Source organism: Oncorhynchus mykiss, chromosome 1, assembly GCF_013265735.2.
Source record: "Oncorhynchus mykiss isolate Arlee chromosome 1, USDA_OmykA_1.1, whole genome shotgun sequence".
NCBI classification, from domain to species: domain Eukaryota; kingdom Metazoa; phylum Chordata; class Actinopteri; order Salmoniformes; family Salmonidae; genus Oncorhynchus; species Oncorhynchus mykiss.
Genome location: NC_048565.1, coordinates 93,478,942 through 93,498,503, shown reverse-complemented (window position 1 = coordinate 93,498,503; position 19,562 = coordinate 93,478,942). Strand labels below are relative to the sequence as shown.

The following is a 19,562-nucleotide window of genomic DNA, read 5'->3' as shown; positions in this document are numbered from 1 at the left end:
AATGATGTTATGGTATAATATGGTAGTGGGTCATTGATGTTATGGTATAATATGGTAGTGGGTCATTGATGTTATGGTAGAATATGGTAGTGGATCATTGATGTTCTGGTATAATATGGTAGTGGATCATTGATGTTATGGTAGAATATGGTAGTGGATTAATGATGTTATGGTAGAATATGGTAGCGGATCATTGATGTTATGGTAGAATATGGTAGTGGGTCATTGATGTTATGGTAGAATATGGTAGTGGGTCATTGATGTTATGGTAGAATATGGTAGCGGATCATTGATGTTATGGTATAATATGGTAGTGGATCATTGATGTTATGGTAGAATATGGTAGTGGATCATTGATGTTATGGTAGAATATGGTAGTGGATCATTGATGTTATGGTAAAATATGGTAGTGGATTAATGATGTTCTGGTAGTGGATCATTGATGTTCTGGTATAATATGGTAGTGGATTAATGATGTTATGGTAGTGGATCATTGATGTTCTGGTATAATATGGTAGTGGATTAATGATGTTATGGTAGTGGATCATTGATGTTCTGGTATAATATGGTAGTGGGTCATTGATGTTCTGGTAGAATATGGTAGTGGATCATTGATGTTCTGGTATAATATGGTAGTGGATCATTGATGTTATGGTAGAATATGGTAGTGGGTCATTGATGTTCTGGTATAATATGGTAGTGGATTAATGATGTTATGTTATAATATGGTAGCGGATCATTGATGTTATGTTATAATATGGTAGTGGGTCATTGATGTTATGTTATAATATGGTAGTGGGTCATTGATGTTATGGTAGAATATGGTAGTGGGCCATTGATGTTATGGTAGAATATGGTAGTGGATTAATGATGTTATGGTAGAATATGGTAGTGGGTCATTGATGTTATGTTATAATATGGTAGTGGATCATTGATGTTATGTTATAATATGGTAGTGGATCATTGATGTTATGGTAGAATATGGTAGTGGGTCATTGATGTTATGGTATAATATGGTAGTGGGTCATTGATGTTATGGTATAATATGGTAGTGGATCATTGATGTTATGTTATAATATGGTAGTGGGTCATTGATGTTATGGTATAATATGGTAGTGGGTCATTGATGTTATGGTAGAATATGGTAGTGGGTCATTGATGTTCTGGTAGAATATGGTAGTGGGTCATTGATGTTATGGTATAATATGGTAGTGGGTCATTGATGTTATGGTATAATATGGTAGTGGATCATTGATGTTATGTTATAATATGGTAGTGGGTCATTGATGTTATGGTATAATATGGTAGTGGGTCATTGATGTTATGGTATAATATGGTAGTGGATCATTGATGTTATGGTATAATATGGTAGTGGGTCATTGATGTTCTGGTAGAATATGGTAGTGGATCATTGATGTTATGTTATGGTAGTGGATCATTGATGTTCTGGTAAAATATGGTAGTGGGTCATTGATGTTATGGTATAATATGGTAGTGGGTCATTGATGTTATGGTAGAATATGGTAGTGGATCATTGATGTTATGGGGCTATTTGTCTTCCACTGGTCCTGGGGGTCTTGTTTAAGGTCAACAGCATCATGAACTTTACCAAGTACCAGGACACTTTAGCCCAAAACGTGGTTGCCTGAAAATGGGCCCCAAGTAGATCTTCCATCAAGACAACAACCCCAAGCACATGGGGGCGGCAGGGTAGTCTAGTGGTTAGAGCGTTGGACTAGTAACCGAAAGGTTGCAAGATGGAATCTCTGAGCTGACAAGGTAAAAATCTGTTGTTCTGTGACACTGAGGCCGAGCCAATCATCCTCTCAGCTGAGAGGCCTCTTTTGTTCCCCCTGATCAAGGCAGTGTTCCCCGGTAGGCCATCATTGTAAATAAGAGTTTGTTCTTAACTGACTTGCCTAGTTAAATACATTTTTTTCCCCTGCTCTAATTACGTTGGTAACCAGTTTATAACAGCAATAAGGCTCCTCTGGGTTGTGAAATATGGTCAGTATACCACAGCTAACAGGTGTATCCAGGCACTCCGCGTTGCGTCGTGCTTAAGTACAGCCCTTAGCAGTGGTATATTGGTGATATACCACACCCCATCATGCCTTACTGCTTAAATATATCACAAACCCCAAGGTGCCTTATTGCTGTTATAAACTGGTTAACCGACATAAAACAAGCATGTTTGCATCATACCCGTTATATATTGTCTGATATACGCACAGTTGAACTACTGTTTCAGCCTATTAGCATCCAGGAACCAAACTAGCCAGTTTGATAAATATCGACATACACTGTTGAAAACATTCTAGTCTATAGATTTCCTCAGTGAAATATCAGCCTAACATAATCTCTTGTCTTCCTCCTCCTCCTCTTTCTCCTCCTTTTTCTCCTATTTCTCCTCATTCTCCTATTTCTCCTCATCCTCCCTTTTCTCCTCATCCTCCTCCTCTTTCTCCTTATCCTCCTCCTCATCCTCCTCTTTCTCCCCCTCCTCCTCGTCTTTCTCTTTCTCCTCCTCCTCGTCTTTCTCTTTCTCCTCCTCCTCGTCTTTCTCTTTCTCCTCCTCCTCGTCTTTCTCTTTCTCCTCCTCTTCCTCTTTCTCCTCCTCCTCATAATCCTCATCCTCCTCCTCCCTCCTCCTCCTCCTCATAATCCTCATCCTCCTCCTCCCTCCTCCTCCCTCCTCCTCCCTCCTCATCCTCCCTCCTCCCTCCTCATCCTCCTCTTTCTCCTCATCCTCCTCTTTCTCCTCCTCATCCTCCTCCTCCTCTCCTCCTCCTCCTCTCCTCCTCCTCCTCTTCCTCCTCCTCGTGTCCAGGGTCCTACTCAGTGGCATGTCCAGATCATCATGGAGAAGCTCCTGAGGACCGTCAACAGAACAGTCATCTCCATGGGCAGAGACTCTCCTCTCATTGTAAGTGACTCTTCGTCAAACCTCCCAAACCAACCTCGTGAACCTCCTAAAACTCTCTTCCTACTTCTTCCCTACTCTACTGTGTCTGTGAATCTGACAACCAGGATTTCAGGAAAAACCCTGGCAACTTCTGATAAAAGTTTCTAGAATTGTGCAACTCTAATCGTCCCTCTGCGACATCAACTTCAACCCACAGCACCACAGAGCGATAGAAACCGTGTTGTAAGTGAGTCGTCCCTCGACTCACACAGCTTCATGTAGATTCAGTCCAAAGGTTCCCTTGATCTGCCTCACTGCTCTCATCTGCTTGATGAGCCCCGACATGGCATATTTCAGTGTGTACCGTGTGTGTGTGTACCGTGTGTGTGTGTACCGTGTGTGTGTGTACCGTGTGTGTGTGTACTGTGTGTGTGTGTACCGTGTGTGTGTACCGTGTGTGTGTACCGTGTGTGTGTACCGTGTGTGTGTACCGTGTGTGTGTGTGTGTGTGTGTACCGTGTGTGTGTGTGTGTGTGTGTGCCGTGTGTGTGTGCCGTGTGTGTGTGCCGTGTGTGTGTGTGTGTAACCCCACTACAGTCTGACTGTCTCTCCTTAGAGACCTACCTTAACCCCACTACAGTCTGACTGTCTCTTAGAGACCTACCTTAACCCCACTACAGTCTGACTGCCTCTCCTTAGAGACCTACCTTAACCCCACTACAGTCTGACTGCCTCTCCTTAGAGACCTACCTTAACCCCACTACAGTCTGACTGCCTCTCCTTAGAGACCTACCTTAACCCCACTACAGTCTGACTGCCTCTCCTTAGAGACCTACCTTAACCCCACTACAGTCTGACTGCCTCTCCTTAGAGACCTACCTTAACCCCACTACAGTCTGACTGTCTCTCCTTAGAGACCTACCTTAACCCCACTACAGTCTGACTGTCTCTTAGAGACCTACCTTAACCCCACTACAGTCTGACTGCCTCTCCTTAGAGACCTACCTTAACCCCACTACAGTCTGACTGCCTCTCCTTAGAGACCTACCTTAACCCCACTACAGTCTGACTGCCTCTCCTTAGAGACCTACCTTAACCCCACTACAGTCTGACTGCCTCTCCTTAGAGACCTACCTTAACCCCACTACAGTCTGACTGTCTCTTAGAGACCTACCTTAACCCCACTACAGTCTGACTGCCTCTCCTTAGAGACCTACCTTAACCCCACTACAGTCTGACTGCCTCTCCTTAGAGACCTACCTTAACCCCACTACAGTCTGACTGCCTCTCCTTAGAGACCTACCTTAACCCCACTACAGTCTGACTGCCTCTCCTTAGAGACCTACCTTAACCCCACTACAGTCTGACTGTCTCTTAGAGACCTACCTTAACCCCACTACAGTCTGACTGTCTCTTAGAGACCTACCTTAACCCCACTACAGTCTGACTGCCTCTCCTTAGAGACCTACCTTAACCCCACTACAGTCTGACTGCCTCTCCTTAGAGACCTACCTTAACCCCACTACAGTCTGACTGCCTCTCCTTAGAGACCTACCTCAACCCCACTACAGTCTGACTGCCTCTCCATAGAGACCTACCTTAACCCCACTACAGTCTGACTGTCTCTCCTTAGAGACCTACCTTAACCCCACTACAGTCTGACTGCCTCTCCTTAGAGACCTACCTTAACCCCACTACAGTCTGACTGTCTCTCCTTAGAGACCTACCTCAACCCCACTACAGTCTGACTGCCTCTCCATAGAGACCTGTGTGTGAGCCTCAACTCCCAGCCCTCTGTCTCTGTGAGCTGCTGTCCGTCGTTGCATTTAAAGCAGTCAGTCTGTTATTATGTAATGATCAATAAGAACAGGCTTGACTTTCGAACAGACCCGAGACCCAGTTAGACTGACTGCATCTAACTGACCTTGTTCTTCTGAGCTGAGTTGCAGGAAGCCACTTAGATGTACATTTATCCTTTACATTTCTCTATTCTCCCTTTCCCCTCTCATTCTCCCTCTCTCTCCCATCTCATTCTCCCTCTCTCTCTCCCTCTCTCTCCCCTCTCTCTCCCCTCTCGTTCTCCCTCTCTCTCCCCTCTCATTCTCCCTCTCTCTCCCCTCTCATTCACCCTCTCTCCCCTCTCATTCTCCCTCTCTCCCCTCTCATTCTCCCTCTCTCTCCCTCTCTCTCCGCTCTCATTCTCCCTCTCTCCCCTCTCATTCTCCCTCTCTCCCCTCTCATTCTCCCTCTCTCTCCCCTCTCATTCTCCCTCTCTCTCCCCTCTCATTCTGCCTCTCTCTCCCCTCTCATTCTGCCTCTCTCTCCCCTCTCATTCTGCCTCTCTCTCCCCTCTCATTCTCCCTCTCTCTCACCTCTCATTCTCCCTCTCTCCCCTCTCATTCTCCCTCTCTCCCCTCTCATTCTCCCTCTCTCTCCCTCTCTCTCCGCTCTCATTCTCCCTCTCTCCCCTCTCATTCTCCCTCTCTCTCCCCTCTCATTCTCCCTCTCTCTCCCCTCTCATTCTCCCTCTCTCTCCCCTCTCATTCTGCCTCTCTCTCCCCTCTCATTCTGCCTCTCTCTCCCCTCTCATTCTGCCTCTCTCTCCCCTCTCATTCTGCCTCTCTCTCCCCTCTCATTCTCCCTCTCTCTCCCCTCTCATTCTCCCTCTCTCCCCTCTCATTCTCCCTCTCTCTCCCCTCTCATTCTCCCTCTCTCTCCCCTCTCATTCTCCCTCTCTCTCCCCTCTCATTCTGCCTCTCTCTCCCCTCTCATTCTGCCTCTCTCTCCCCTCTCATTCTGCCTCTCTCTCCCCTCTCATTCTGCCTCTCTCTCCCCTCTCATTCTCCCTCTCTCTCACCTCTCATTCTCCCTCTCTCTCCCCTCTCATTCTGCCTCTCATTCTCCCTCTCTCTCCCCTCTCATTCTCCCTCTCTCTCCCCTCTCATTCTGCCTCATTCTCCCTCTCTCCCCCCTTTCATTCTCCCTCTTTCTTCCTCTCTCCATCCTCAGTGTAATACAGCTCTGATTCCATCCTGATTGAAATACAGCTCTGATTCCATCCTGATTGTAATACAGCTCTGATTCCATCCTGATTGTAATTAGCTCTGATTCCATCCTCAGTTTAATACAGCTCTATTATATCCTCAGTGTAATACAGCTCTGATTCCATCCTCAGTTTAATACAGCTCTATTATATCCTCAGTTTAATACAGCTCTGATTCCATCCTCAGTTTAATACAGCTCTATTATATCCTCAGTTTAATACAGCTCTGATTCCATCCTCAGTTTAATACAGCTCTATTATATCCTCAGTTTAATGCAGCTCTGATTCCATCCTGATTGTAATACAGATCTGATTCTATCCTCAGTGTAATACAACTCTGATTATATCCTCAGTTTAATTCAGCTCTGATTCCATCCTCAGTTTAATAAAGCTCTGATTCCATCCTCAGTTTAATACAGCTCTGATTCCATCCTGATTGTAATACAGCTCTGATTCCATCCTCAGTTTAATTCGGCTCTGATTCCATCCTCAGTTTAATAAAGCTCTGATTCCATCCTCAGTTTAATACAGCTCCGATTCCATCCTGATTGTAATTAGTTCTGATTCCATCCTCAGTTTAATTCAGCTCTGATTCCATCCTGATTGTAATACAGCCTGTCTATAGTCCTGATTGTAATACAGCTCTGATTCCATCCTGATTGTAATACAGCTCTGATTCCATCCTCAGTTTAATAAAGCTTTGATTCCATCCTCAGTTTAATACAGCTCTGATTCCATCCTGATTGTAATACAGCTCTGATTCCATCCTCAGTTTAATACAACTCTGATTCCATCCTGATTGTAATACAGCTCTGATTCCATCCTCAGTTTAATTCAGCTCTGATTCCATCCTGATTGTAATACAGCTCTGATTCCATCCTGATTGTAATACAGCTCTGATTCCATCCTCAGTTTAATACAGCTCTGATTCCATCCTGATTGTAATACAGCTCTGATTCCATCCTCAGTGTAATACAGCCTGTCTGTAGTCCTGATTGTAATACAGCTCTGATTCCATCCTGATTGCAATACAGCTCTTATTCCATCCTCAGTTTAATACAGCTTTGATTCCATCCTCAGTTTAATACAGCTCTGATTCCATCCTGATTGTAATACAGCTCGGATTCCATCCTCAGTTTAATTCAGCTCTGATTCCATCCTGATTGTAATTAGTTCTGATTCCATCCTGATTGTAATACAGCTCTGATTCCATCCTCAGTTTAATACAGCTCTGATTCCATCCTCAGTTTAATACAGCTCTGATTCCATCCTCAGTTTAATACAGCTCTGATTCCATCCTCAGTTTAATACAGCTCTGATTCTATCCTGATTGTAATACAGCTCTGATTCCATCCTCAGTTTAATACAGCTCTGATTCCATCCTCAGTTTAATACTGCTCTGATTCTATCCTGATTGTAATACCGCTCTGATTCCATCCTCAGTTTAATACAGCTCTGATTCCATCCTGATTGTAATACAGCTCTGATTCCATCCTCAGTTTAATTCAGCTCTGATTCCATCCTGATTGTAATTAGTTCTGATTCCATCCTGATTGTAATACAGCTCTGATTCCATCCTCAGTTTAATACAGCTCTGATTCCATCCTCAGTTTAATACAGCTCTGATTCCATCCTCAGTTTAATACAGCTCTGATTCCATCCTCAGTTTAATACAGCTCTGATTCCATCCTCAGTTTAATACAGCTCTGATTCTATCCTGATTGTAATTAGTTCTGATTCCATCCTGATTGTAATACAGCTCTGATTCCATCCTCAGTGTAATACAGCTCTGATTCTATCCTGATTGTAATTACTTCTGATTCTGTCCTTAGTTTAATACAGCCTGTCTGTAGTCCTGATTGTAATACAGCCTGTCTGTTGTCCTGATTGTAATACAGCCTGTCTGTAGTCCTGATTGTAATACAGCCTGTCTGTAGTCCTGATTGTAATACAGCCTGTCTGTAGTCCTGATTGTAATACAGCCTGTCTGTAGTCCTGATTGTAATACAGCCTGTCTGTAGTCCTGATTGTAATACAGCCTGTCTGTTGTCCTGATTGTAATACAGCCTGTCTGTAGTCCTGATTGTAATACAGCCTGTCTGTCCTCCACCACTTCACGCTACCCACAGTACTGCAGCAGGACACACATAGAAAGCAGAATCATAGTGAGATATGGTGCTGCATCATAATGTCTTGATGCAGACGAGCAGCGCCCTGCGTTCCCTCGTAGAGATGAACACACAACGTGTAGTCCTTTCTAGACCCGTCTTCCAGCTGCCTGCTGTGTCAGTTGGTTTTAAAACCTGCATCGTATTACTAGTATCTATATCACTACCGACCAACACCACATAATATTACATTTACAATGGATTAGTAAATAGTTTATTCATTTATTAATCATTACATCATTAAGATAGTTATTTATAAACCATTTATAAACCACATTTTGATGTATTTCCTTGTCTGTTCCAAAGGCTAGAACTGAGATGGGGGGGGGGGGGGGGGGGGGTGGAAAAAATAAAATAAAAATTCCCATAATGCCCCTTCATCCTGGAACATGCTTCTGAAGATTGTAAAGTTAGGAGAGTTAGTGACTCTGATCGACAACACTGTTTGTGATAACTGCAGTCGTTTCTAATCTTTAACCTGTGATACTTTGTCTTGTGTATTCTGTATTTCTCTGTCATGTTTTATGGACTCGCTGCTGTTTCCATGTTTTACCTTCTTGCCAGGTCGCCCTTCGCAAAATAGGTTTTTAGCCTCAATGGGATTTTACCTGGTGAAGTAAAGGTTCATGAACAATACGTAATAATGATTGGTAAGAACATTCATAAGATGTATATACTTATAAACCATTTACTATTGGGGCGGCAGGGTAGCCTAGTGGTTAGAGCGTTGGACTAGTAACCAGAAGGTTCCAAGTTCAAATCCCCGAGCTGACAAGGTACAAATCTGTCGTTCTGCCCCTGAACAGGCAGTTATCCCACTAGGCCGTCATTGAACATAATAATTTGTTCTTAACTGACTTGCCTAGTTAAATAAAGATATTTTTGCGTGGCTTATCTCATGTGCTATTTAGACTTTAGAAATGGTTTGAGTGACTGGTGTAATTTGTCACTAAAAGATGGACATGCCGTTGTTAAACATCCCAGCCAGTACCTGATGCCCCTTGAGGTCTCAAAATGTCCCCTAGAACATATCAGTAGTGAACGTTATATATGATGCCACCACCCCCATGCTTCACGGTTGGGATGGTGTTCTTCGGCTTGCAAGACTCCCCCTTTTGTGATGCCACCACCCCCATGCTTCACGGTTGGGATGGTGTTCTTCGGCTTGCAAGACTCCCCCTTTTGTGATGCCACCACCCCCATGCTTCACGGTTGGGATGGTGTTCTTCGGCTTGCAAGACTCCCCCTTTTTCCTCCAAACATAACGATGGTCGTTGTGGCCAAACAGTTCTAATTTCATTTCATCAGACTAGGAGGATATTTCTCCAAAAAGTACAGTCTTTGTCCCCATGTGCAGTTGCAAACCGTAGTCTGACTTTTTTATGGAGGTTTTGGAGCAGTGACTTCTTCCTTGCTGAGCGGCCTTTCAGGTTCTGTTGATATAGGACTCATTTTTACTGTGGATATAGATACTTTTGTTCCTGTTTCCTCCAGCATCTTCACAAGGTCCTTTGCTGTTATTCTGGGATTGATTTGTACTTTTCGCACCGAAGTACGTTCATCTCTAGGAGACAGAACGAGTCTCCTTCCTGAGCGGTATGACGGCAGCGTGGTCCCATGATGTTTATACTTGTGTACTATTGTTTGTACAGATGAATGTGGTACCTTCAGGCGTTTGGAAATTTCTCCCAAGAATGAACCAGACTTGTGGAGGTCTACAATCTTTTTTTTCTGAGGTCTTGGCTGATTTCTTTTGATTTTCCCATGATGTCAAGCAAAGAGGCACTGAGTTTGAAGGTAGGCCTTGAAATACATCCACAGGTACACCTCCAATTGACTCAAGTTATTAGCCTATCAGAAGCTTCTAAAGCCATGACATTTTCTGTAATTTTCCAAGCTGTTTAAAGGCACAGTCAACTTAGTGTATAGTTGTCTTCTGACCCACTGAAATTGTGATAGTGAATTATAAGTGAAATAATCTGTCTGTAAACAATTGTTGGAAAAATGACTTGTGTCATGCACAAAGTAGATGTCCTAACTGACTTGCCAAAACTATAGTTTGTTAACGAGAGATGTGTGGAGTGGTTGAAAAACAAGTTTTAATGACTCCAACCTAAGTGTATGTACATTTTCGACTTCAACTGTATGTTCTCCCCTCCTATGTTCCAAAATGTGGTGTGTTCTCTCTCTGTCATGTTGAGATCTTTGTTTCTGTGTGTTTCTATGTCATGTTGAGATCTTTGTTTCTGTGTGTCTCTCTGTCATGTTGAGATCTTTGTTTCTGTGTGTTTCTATGTCATGTTGAGATCTTTGTTTCTGTGTTTTTCCTCTGTCATGTTGAGATCTTTGTTTCTGTGTGTTTCTCTGCCATGTTGAGATCTTTGTTTCTGTGTGTTTCTATGTCATGTTGAGATCTTTGTTTCTGTGTGTTTCTATGTCATGTTGACATCTTTGTTTCTGTGTGTTTCTATGTCATGTTGAGATCTTTGTTTCTGTGTGTTTCTATGTCATGTTGAGATCTTTGTTTCTGTGTGTTTCTATGTCATGTTGAGATCTTTGTTTATGTGTGTTTCTATGTCATGTTGAGATCTTTGTTTCTGTGTGTTTCTATGTCATGTTGAGATCTTTGTTTATGTGTGTTTCTATGTCATGTTGAGATCTTTGTTTCTGTGTGTTTCTATGTCATGTTGAGATCTTTGTTTTGTAATGACCTTCATGAACACACTGCTAATTTTTCACATTTTATTTTTTTGTATATTAAATTCGTTCAGTTTTTGATATTTTAAAAACGGTATAAAATACACAGTATTGCACATAGTAAGTAAATCAATTGCACTTCTTTTAAGGTGTACGTACAGATGAGCACATATTTATATGGTTTATGCTACAGTACAACTATTGGAGGAGAATCCCACCCTCCTTCCATAATACAAGAGAGAGTGGTGCTGGTAATGAAGTACTTATCAGCTAACAGGAAGCAGAGAGAGAGAGTGGTGCTGGTAATGAAGTACTTATCAGCTAACAGGAAGCAGAGAGAGAGAGTGGTGCTGGTAATGAAGTACTTATCAGCTAACAGGAAGCAGAGAGAGTGGTGCTGGTAATGAAGTACTTATCAGCTAACAGGAAGCAGAGAAAGAGTGGTGCTGGTAATGAAGTACTTATCAGCTAACAGGAAGCAGAGAGAGAGTGGTGCTGGTAATGAAGTACTTATCAGCTAACAGGAAGCAGAGCGAGAGTGGTGCTGGTAATGAAGTACTTATCAGGAAGCAGAGAGAGAGTGAGAGTGCATGGGGGCTGGCTGAGGAAGAATATAGAATATATACATCAGTATTATACCAGTAGTATGTCAGCACTAATATCAGTAGTATATCAGTACTAATATATGTAGTACTAATGCCAGTAGTATGTCAGCACTAATATCAGTAGTATATCAGTACTAATATATGTAGTACTAATACCAGTAGTATATCAGTACTAATTTATGTAGTACTAATACCAGTAGTATATCAGTACTAATATATGTATTATTAATGCCAGTAGTATATCAGTACTAATATATGTAGTACTAATACCAGTAGTATATCAGTACTAATACCAGTAGTATATCAGTACTAATACCAGTCATATATCAGTACTAATATATGTAGTATGTCAGTAGTATATCAGTACTAATACCAGTAGTACTAATACCAGTAGTATATCAGTACTAATACCAGTAGTACTAATACCAGTAGTATATCAGTACTAATACCAGTAGTACTAATGCCAGTAACATATCCAGTAGTATACCAGTTGTATTACAGTAGCATTCCACCCATACCAGTAGCAATCATACTAGTAGTATACCAGTAGCAATCGTACCAGTAGTATACCAGTAGCAATCATACCAGTAGTATACCAGTAGCAATCATACCAGTAGTATACCAGTAGCAATCATACCAGTAGTATACCAGTAGTATACCAGTAGCAATCATACCAGTAGTATACCAGTAGCAATCATACCAGTAGTATACCAGTTGTATACCAGTAGCACGCATATCAGTAGTATACCAGTTGTATACCAGTTGTATACCAGTAGCACGCATATCAGTAGTACACCAGTTGTATACCAGTTGTATACCAGTAGTACACATACCAGTTGTATACCAGTAGCAAGCATACCAGTAGTATACAAGTAATATTCCAGTTGTATACCAGTAATAGTCCAGTTGTATACCAGTAGCACACATCAGTAGTATACCAGTTGTATACAAAGTAGCAAGCATACCAGTAGTATACCAGTTGTATTACAGTAGTATTCCACCCATACCAGTAGCAATCATACCATTAGTATACTATTAGTATACCATCCTTACCAGTAGTACTAATACCAGTATTGTACCAGTATGATACCAGTAGTATACCATCCGTACCAGTAGTACTAATACCAGTATTGTACCAGTAGTATATAACCAGTAGTACTAATACCAGTATTGTACCATTAGTACTAATACCAGTGTTGTACCAGTAGTATACATCCCTACACAGCAGTGTTAGTTATTGTGTGGTGTTGAGTTGTTTGGTAGCGTTGAATGATCTGTTTGCCCCTTTAGTTGAATCAAACCACTTTGACAGGTCTCCGTTGAACACTGTTCGTTTTTTGGCTTCATCCGGGACTCTGCAACTTAATAATGTCATTCCTATAAAATCACTTAATAATGTCATTCCTATAAAATCACTTAATAATGTCATTCCTGTAATGTATCTAGCCGCTGTAAAGCCCCGCTCTGTTTTAAGTTATTAGCCCTATTAGATGCTGTACAACATAATCAAAGAAATGTCACCCTGTACACTCTTTCTAAAACAACGTACCTCTGTGCTGCGTGATACGAATGATTACTGTCCGTGGAGGATGTTGATGATAATAAGGGTCTCGTCGTGTTTTAAAAACACGGTTCCATTTTAAATGTCCTTTTTTTGTTGTTGTTCTGTTTTTTTATTTTATTTAAATGAAAAAAAGCTATAAAATATCATCAGTGAATCTGTTGAAAAGTTTAAGTAAAAAGCATTTATTCAGACTGGCTGTATTCAGACTGGCTGTATTCAGTACCTCACCAAGGCTACAGACTGGCTGTATTCAGTACTGTACCAAGGCTACAGACTGTCTGTATTCAGTACTGCACCAAGGCTACAGACTGGCTGTATTCAGTACTGTACCAAGGGTACATACTGGCTGTATTCAGTACTGTACCAAGGCTACAGCCTGGCTGTATTCAGTACTGCACCAAGGCTACAGACTGGCTGTATTCAGTACTGTACCAAGGCTACAGACTGGCTGTATTCAGTACTGTACCAAGGGTACAGACTGGCTGTATTCAGTACTGCACCAAAGCTACAGGGTGTCTGTATTCAGTACTGTACCAAGGCTACAGACTGGCTGTATTCAGTACTGTACCAAGGGTACAGACTGGCTGTATTCAGTACTGCACCAAAGCTACAGGGTGTCTGTATTCAGTACTGTACCAAGGCTACAGACTGGCTGTATTCAGTACCTCACCAAGGCTACAGACTGGCTGTATTCAGTACTGTACCAAGGCTACAGACTGTCTGTATTCAGTACTGCACCAAGGCTACAGACTGGCTGTATTCAGTACTGTACCAAGGGTACATACTGGCTGTATTCAGTACTGTACCAAGGCTACAGCCTGGCTGTATTCAGTACTGCACCAAGGCTACAGACTGGCTGTATTCAGTACTGTACCAAGGCTACAGACTGGCTGTATTCAGTACTGTACCAAGGGTACAGACTGGCTGTATTCAGTACTGCACCAAAGCTACAGGGTGTCTGTATTCAGTACTGTACCAAGGCTACAGACTGGCTGTATTCAGTACTGTACCAAGGGTACAGACTGGCTGTATTCAGTACTGCACCAAAGCTACAGGGTGTCTGTATTCAGTACTGTACCAAGGCTACAGACTGGCTGTATTCAGTACTGTACCAAGGCTACATACTGGCTGTATTCAGTACTGTACCAAGGCTACAGACTGGCTGTATTCAGTACTGTACCAAGGGTACAGACTGTCTGTATTCAGTACTGTACCAATGCTACAGAATGTCTGTATTCAGTACTGTACCAAGGCTACATACTGGCTGTATTCAGTACTGTACCAAGGCTACAGACTGGCTGTATTCAGTACTGCACCAAGGCTACAGACTGGCTGTATTCAGTACTGCACCAAGGCTACAGACTGGCTGTATTCAGTACTGCACCAAGGCTACAGACTGGCTGTATTCAGTACTGTACCAAGGCTACAGACTGGCTGTATTCAGTACTGCACCAAGTCTGCAGACTGGCTGTATTCAGTACTGTACCAAGGCTACAGACTGGCTGTATTCAGTACTGCACCAAGGCTGCAGACTGGCTGTATTCAGTCCTGCACCAAGGGTACAGACTGGCTGTATTCAGTACTGTACCAAGGCTACAGACTGGCTGTATTCAGTACTGTACCAAGGCTAGACTGGCTGTATTCAGTACTGCACCAAGGCTACAGACTGGCTGTATTCAGTACTGCACCAAGGCTAGACTGGCTGTATTCAGTACTGCACCAAGGCTACAGACTGGCTGTATTCAGTACTGCACCAAGGCTACAGACTGGCTGTATTCAGTACTGTACCAAGGCTACAGACTGGCTGTATTCAGTACTGTACCAAGGCTACAGACTGGCTGTATTCAGTACTGCACCAAGGCTACAGACTGTCTGTATTCAGTACTGTACCAAGGCTACAGACTGTCTGTATTCAGTACTGTACCAAGGCTACAGACTGGCTGTATTCAGTACTGCACCAAGGCTACAGACTGGCTGTATTCAGTACTCTACCAAGGCTACAGACTGGCTGTATTCAGTATTGTACCAAGGCTACAGACTGGCTGTATTCAGTACTCTACCAAGGCTACAGACTGGCTGTATTCAGTATTGTACCAAGGCTACAGACTGGCTGTATTCAGTACTGTACCAAGGCTACAGACTGGCTGTATTCAGTACTGTACCAAGGCTACAGACTGGCTGTATTCAGTACTGTACCAAGGCTACAGACTGGCTGTATTCAGTACTCTACCAAGGCTACAGACTGGCTGTATTCAGTATTGTACCAAGGCTACAGACTGGCTGTATTCAGTACTGTACCAAGGCTACAGACTGGCTGTATTCAGTACTGCACCAAGGCTACAGACTGGCTGTATTCAGTACTGTACCAAGGCTACAGACTGTCTGTATTCAGTACTGCACCAAGGCTACAGACTTGCTGTATTCAGTACTGGACCAAGGCTACAGACTGGCTGTATTCAGTACTGTACCAAGGCTACAGACTGGCTGTATTCAGAACTGTACCAAGGGTACAGACTGGCTGTATTCAGTACTGTACCAAGGCTAGACTGGCTGTATTCAGTACTGCACCAAGGCTACAGACTGGCTGTATTCAGTACTGCACCAAGGCTACAGACTGGCTGTATTCAGTACTGTACCAAGGCTACAGACTGGCTGTATTCAGTACTGTACCAAGGGTACAGACTGGCTGTATTCAGTACTGTACCAAGGCTAGACTGGCTGTATTCAGTACTGTACCAAGGCTACAGACTGGCTGTATTCAGTACTGCACCAAGGCTACAGACTGGCTGTATTCAGTACTGCACCAAGGCTACAGACTGGCTGTATTCAGTACTGCACCAATGCTACAGACTGTCTGTATTCAGTACTGAACCAAGGCTACAGACTGTCTGTATTCAGTACTGAACCAAGGGTACAGACTGGCTGTATTCAGTACTGTACCAAGGCTACAGACTGGCTGTATTCAGTACTGTACCAAGGCTAGACTGGCTGTATTCAGTACTGTACCAAGGCTACAGACTGGCTGTATTCAGTACTGTACCAAGGCTACAGACTGGCTGTATTCAGTACTGTACCAAGGCTACAGACTGGCTGTATTCAGTACTGCACCAAGGCTGCAGACTGGCTGTATTCAGTCCTGCACCAAGAGTACAGACTGGCTGTATTCAGTACTGTACCAAGGCTACAGACTGGCTGTATTCAGTACTGTACCAAGGCTAGACTGGCTGTATTCAGTACTGCACCAATGCTACAGACTGGCTGTATTCAGTACTGCACCAAGGCTAGACTGGCTGTATTCAGTACTGCACCAAGGCTACAGACTGGCTGTATTCAGTACTGTACCAAGGCTACAGACTGGCTGTATTCAGTACTGTACCAAGGCTACAGACTGGCTGTATTCAGTACTGCACCAAGGCTACAGACTGTCTGTATTCAGTACTGTACCAAGGCTACAGACTGTCTGTATTCAGTACTGTACCAAGGCTACAGACTGGCTGTATTCAGTACTGCACCAAGGCTAGACTGGCTGTATTCAGTACTGAACCAAGGGTACAGACTGGCTGTATTCAGTACTGTACCAAGGCTACAGACTGGCTGTATTCAGTACTCTACCAAGGCTACAGACTGGCTGTATTCAGTATTGTACCAAGGCTACAGACTGGCTGTATTCAGTACTGTACCAAGGCTACAGACTGGCTGTATTCAGTACTGTACCAAGGCTACAGACTGGCTGTATTCAGTACTGTACCAAGGCTACAGACTGGCTGTATTCAGTACTCTACCAAGGCTACAGACTGGCTGTATTCAGTATTGTACCAAGGCTACAGACTGGCTGTATTCAGTACTGTACCAAGGCTACAGACTGGCTGTATTCAGTACTGCACCAAGGCTACAGACTGGCTGTATTCAGTACTGTACCAAGGCTACAGACTGTCTGTATTCAGTACTGTACCAAGGCTACAGACTGTCTGTATTCAGTACTGCACCAAGGCTACAGACTGGCTGTATTCAGTACTGCACCAAGGCTACAGACTGGCTGTATTCAGTACTGTACCAAGGCTACAGACTGGCTGTATTCAGTACTGTACCAAGGCTACAGACTGGCTGTATTCAGAACTGTACCAAGGGTACAGACTGGCTGTATTCAGTACTGTACCAAGGCTAGACTGGCTGTATTCAGTACTGCACCAAGGCTACAGACTGGCTGTATTCAGTACTGCACCAAGGCTACAGACTGGCTGTATTCAGTACTGTACCAAGGCTACAGACTGGCTGTATTCAGTACTGTACCAAGGGTACAGACTGGCTGTATTCAGTACTGTACCAAGGCTAGACTGGCTGTATTCAGTACTGTACCAAGGCTACAGACTGGCTGTATTCAGTACTGCACCAAGGCTACAGACTGGCTGTATTCAGTACTGCACCAAGGCTACAGACTGTCTGTATTCAGTACTGAACCAAGGGTACAGACTGGCTGTATTCAGTACTGTACCAAGGCTACAGACTGGCTGTATTCAGTACTGTACCAAGGGTACAGACTGGCTGTATTCAGTACTGTACCAAGGGTACAGACTGGCTGTATTCAGTACTGTACCAAGGGTACAGACTGGCTGTATTCAGTACTGTACCAAGGCTAGACTGGCTGTATTCAGTACTGTACCAAGGCTACAGACTGGCTGTATTCAGTACTGCACCAAGGCTACAGACTGGCTGTATTCAGTACTGCACCAAGGCTACAGACTGGCTGTATTCAGTACTGCACCAAGGCTACAGACTGGCTGTATTCAGTACTGAACCAAGGCTACAGACTGTCTGTATTCAGTACTGTACCAAGGCTACAGACTGGCTGTATTCAGTACTGTACCAAGGCTACAGACTGGCTGTATTCAGAACTGTACCAAGGGTACAGACTGGCTGTATTCAGTACTGTACCAAGGCTAGACTGGCTGTATTCAGTACTGCACCAAGGCTACAGACTGGCTGTATTCAGTACTGCACCAAGGCTACAGACTGGCTGTATTCAGTACTGTACCAAGGCTACAGACTGGCTGTATTCAGTACTGTACCAAGGGTACAGACTGGCTGTATTCAGTACTGTACCAAGGCTAGACTGGCTGTATTCAGTACTGTACCAAGGCTACAGACTGGCTGTATTCAGTACTGCACCAAGGCTACAGACTGGCTGTATTCAGTACTGCACCAAGGCTACAGACTGTCTGTATTCAGTACTGAACCAAGGGTACAGACTGGCTGTATTCAGTACTGTACCAAGGCTACAGACTGGCTGTATTCAGTACTGTACCAAGGGTACAGACTGGCTGTATTCAGTACTGTACCAAGGGTACAGACTGGCTGTATTCAGTACTGTACCAAGGGTACAGACTGGCTGTATTCAGTACTGTACCAAGGCTAGACTGGCTGTATTCAGTACTGTACCAAGGCTACAGACTGGCTGTATTCAGTACTGCACCAAGGCTACAGACTGGCTGTATTCAGTACTGCACCAAGGCTACAGACTGGCTGTATTCAGTACTGCACCAAGGCTACAGACTGGCTGTATTCAGTACTGAACCAAGGGTACAGACTGGCTGTATTCAGTACTGCACCAAGGCTACAGACTGGCTGTATTCAGTACTGCACCAAGGCTACAGACTGGCTGTATTCAGTACTGCACCAAGGCTACAGACTGTCTGTATTCAGTACTGCACCAAGGCTACAGACTGGCTGTATTCAGTACTGAACCAAGGGTACAGACTGGCTGTATTCAGTACTGCACCAAGGCTACAGACTGGCTGTATTCAGTACTGCACCAAGGCTACAGACTGGCTGTATTCAGTACTGCACCAAGGCTACAGACTGGCTGTATTCAGTACTGCACCAAGGCTACAGACTGGCTGTATTCAGTACTGCACCAAGGCTAGACTGGCTGTATTCAGTACTGCACCAAGGCTACAGACTGGCTGTATTCAGTACTGTACCAAGGCTACAGACTGGCTGTATTCAGTACTGTACCAAGGCTACAGACTGGCTGTATTCAGTACTGCACCAAGGCTACAGACTGTCTGTATTCAGTACTGTACCAAGGCTACAGACTGGCTGTATTCAGTACTGTACCAAGGCTACAGACTGGCTGTATTCAGTACTGCACCAAGGCTAGACTGGCTGTATTCAGTACTGAACCAAGGGTACAGACTGGCTGTATTCAGTACTGTACCAAGGCTACAGACTGGCTGTATTCAGTACTCTACCAAGGCTACAGACTGGCTGTATTCAGTATTGTACCAAGGCTACAGACTGGCTGTATTCAGTACTGTACCAAGGCTACAGACTGGCTGTATTCAGTACTGTACCAAGGCTACAGACTGGCTGTATTCAGTACTGTACCAAGGCTACAGACTGGCTGTATTCAGTACTCTACCAAGGCTACAGACTGGCTGTATTCAGTATTGTACCAAGGCTACAGACTGGCTGTATTCAGTACTGTACCAAGGCTACAGACTGGCTGTATTCAGTACTGTACCAAGGCTACAGACTGGCTGTATTCAGTACTGCACCAAGGCTACAGACTGGCTGTATTCAG

General features: G+C 43.8%; 1 protein-coding gene across 1 annotated transcript in view; it reads left to right on the top strand.

Moving 5' to 3' along the window:
* Positions 1-19,562, top strand: part of LOC110513667 (dedicator of cytokinesis protein 1) — a 527,949-nt gene that overhangs the window by 211,850 nt on the left and 296,537 nt on the right. The window contains exon 27 of the mRNA XM_036990103.1: positions 2,831-2,926. Coding sequence (XP_036845998.1) covers positions 2,831-2,926 — 96 coding nt within the window. The remainder of the gene's footprint in view (positions 1-2,830; positions 2,927-19,562) is intronic.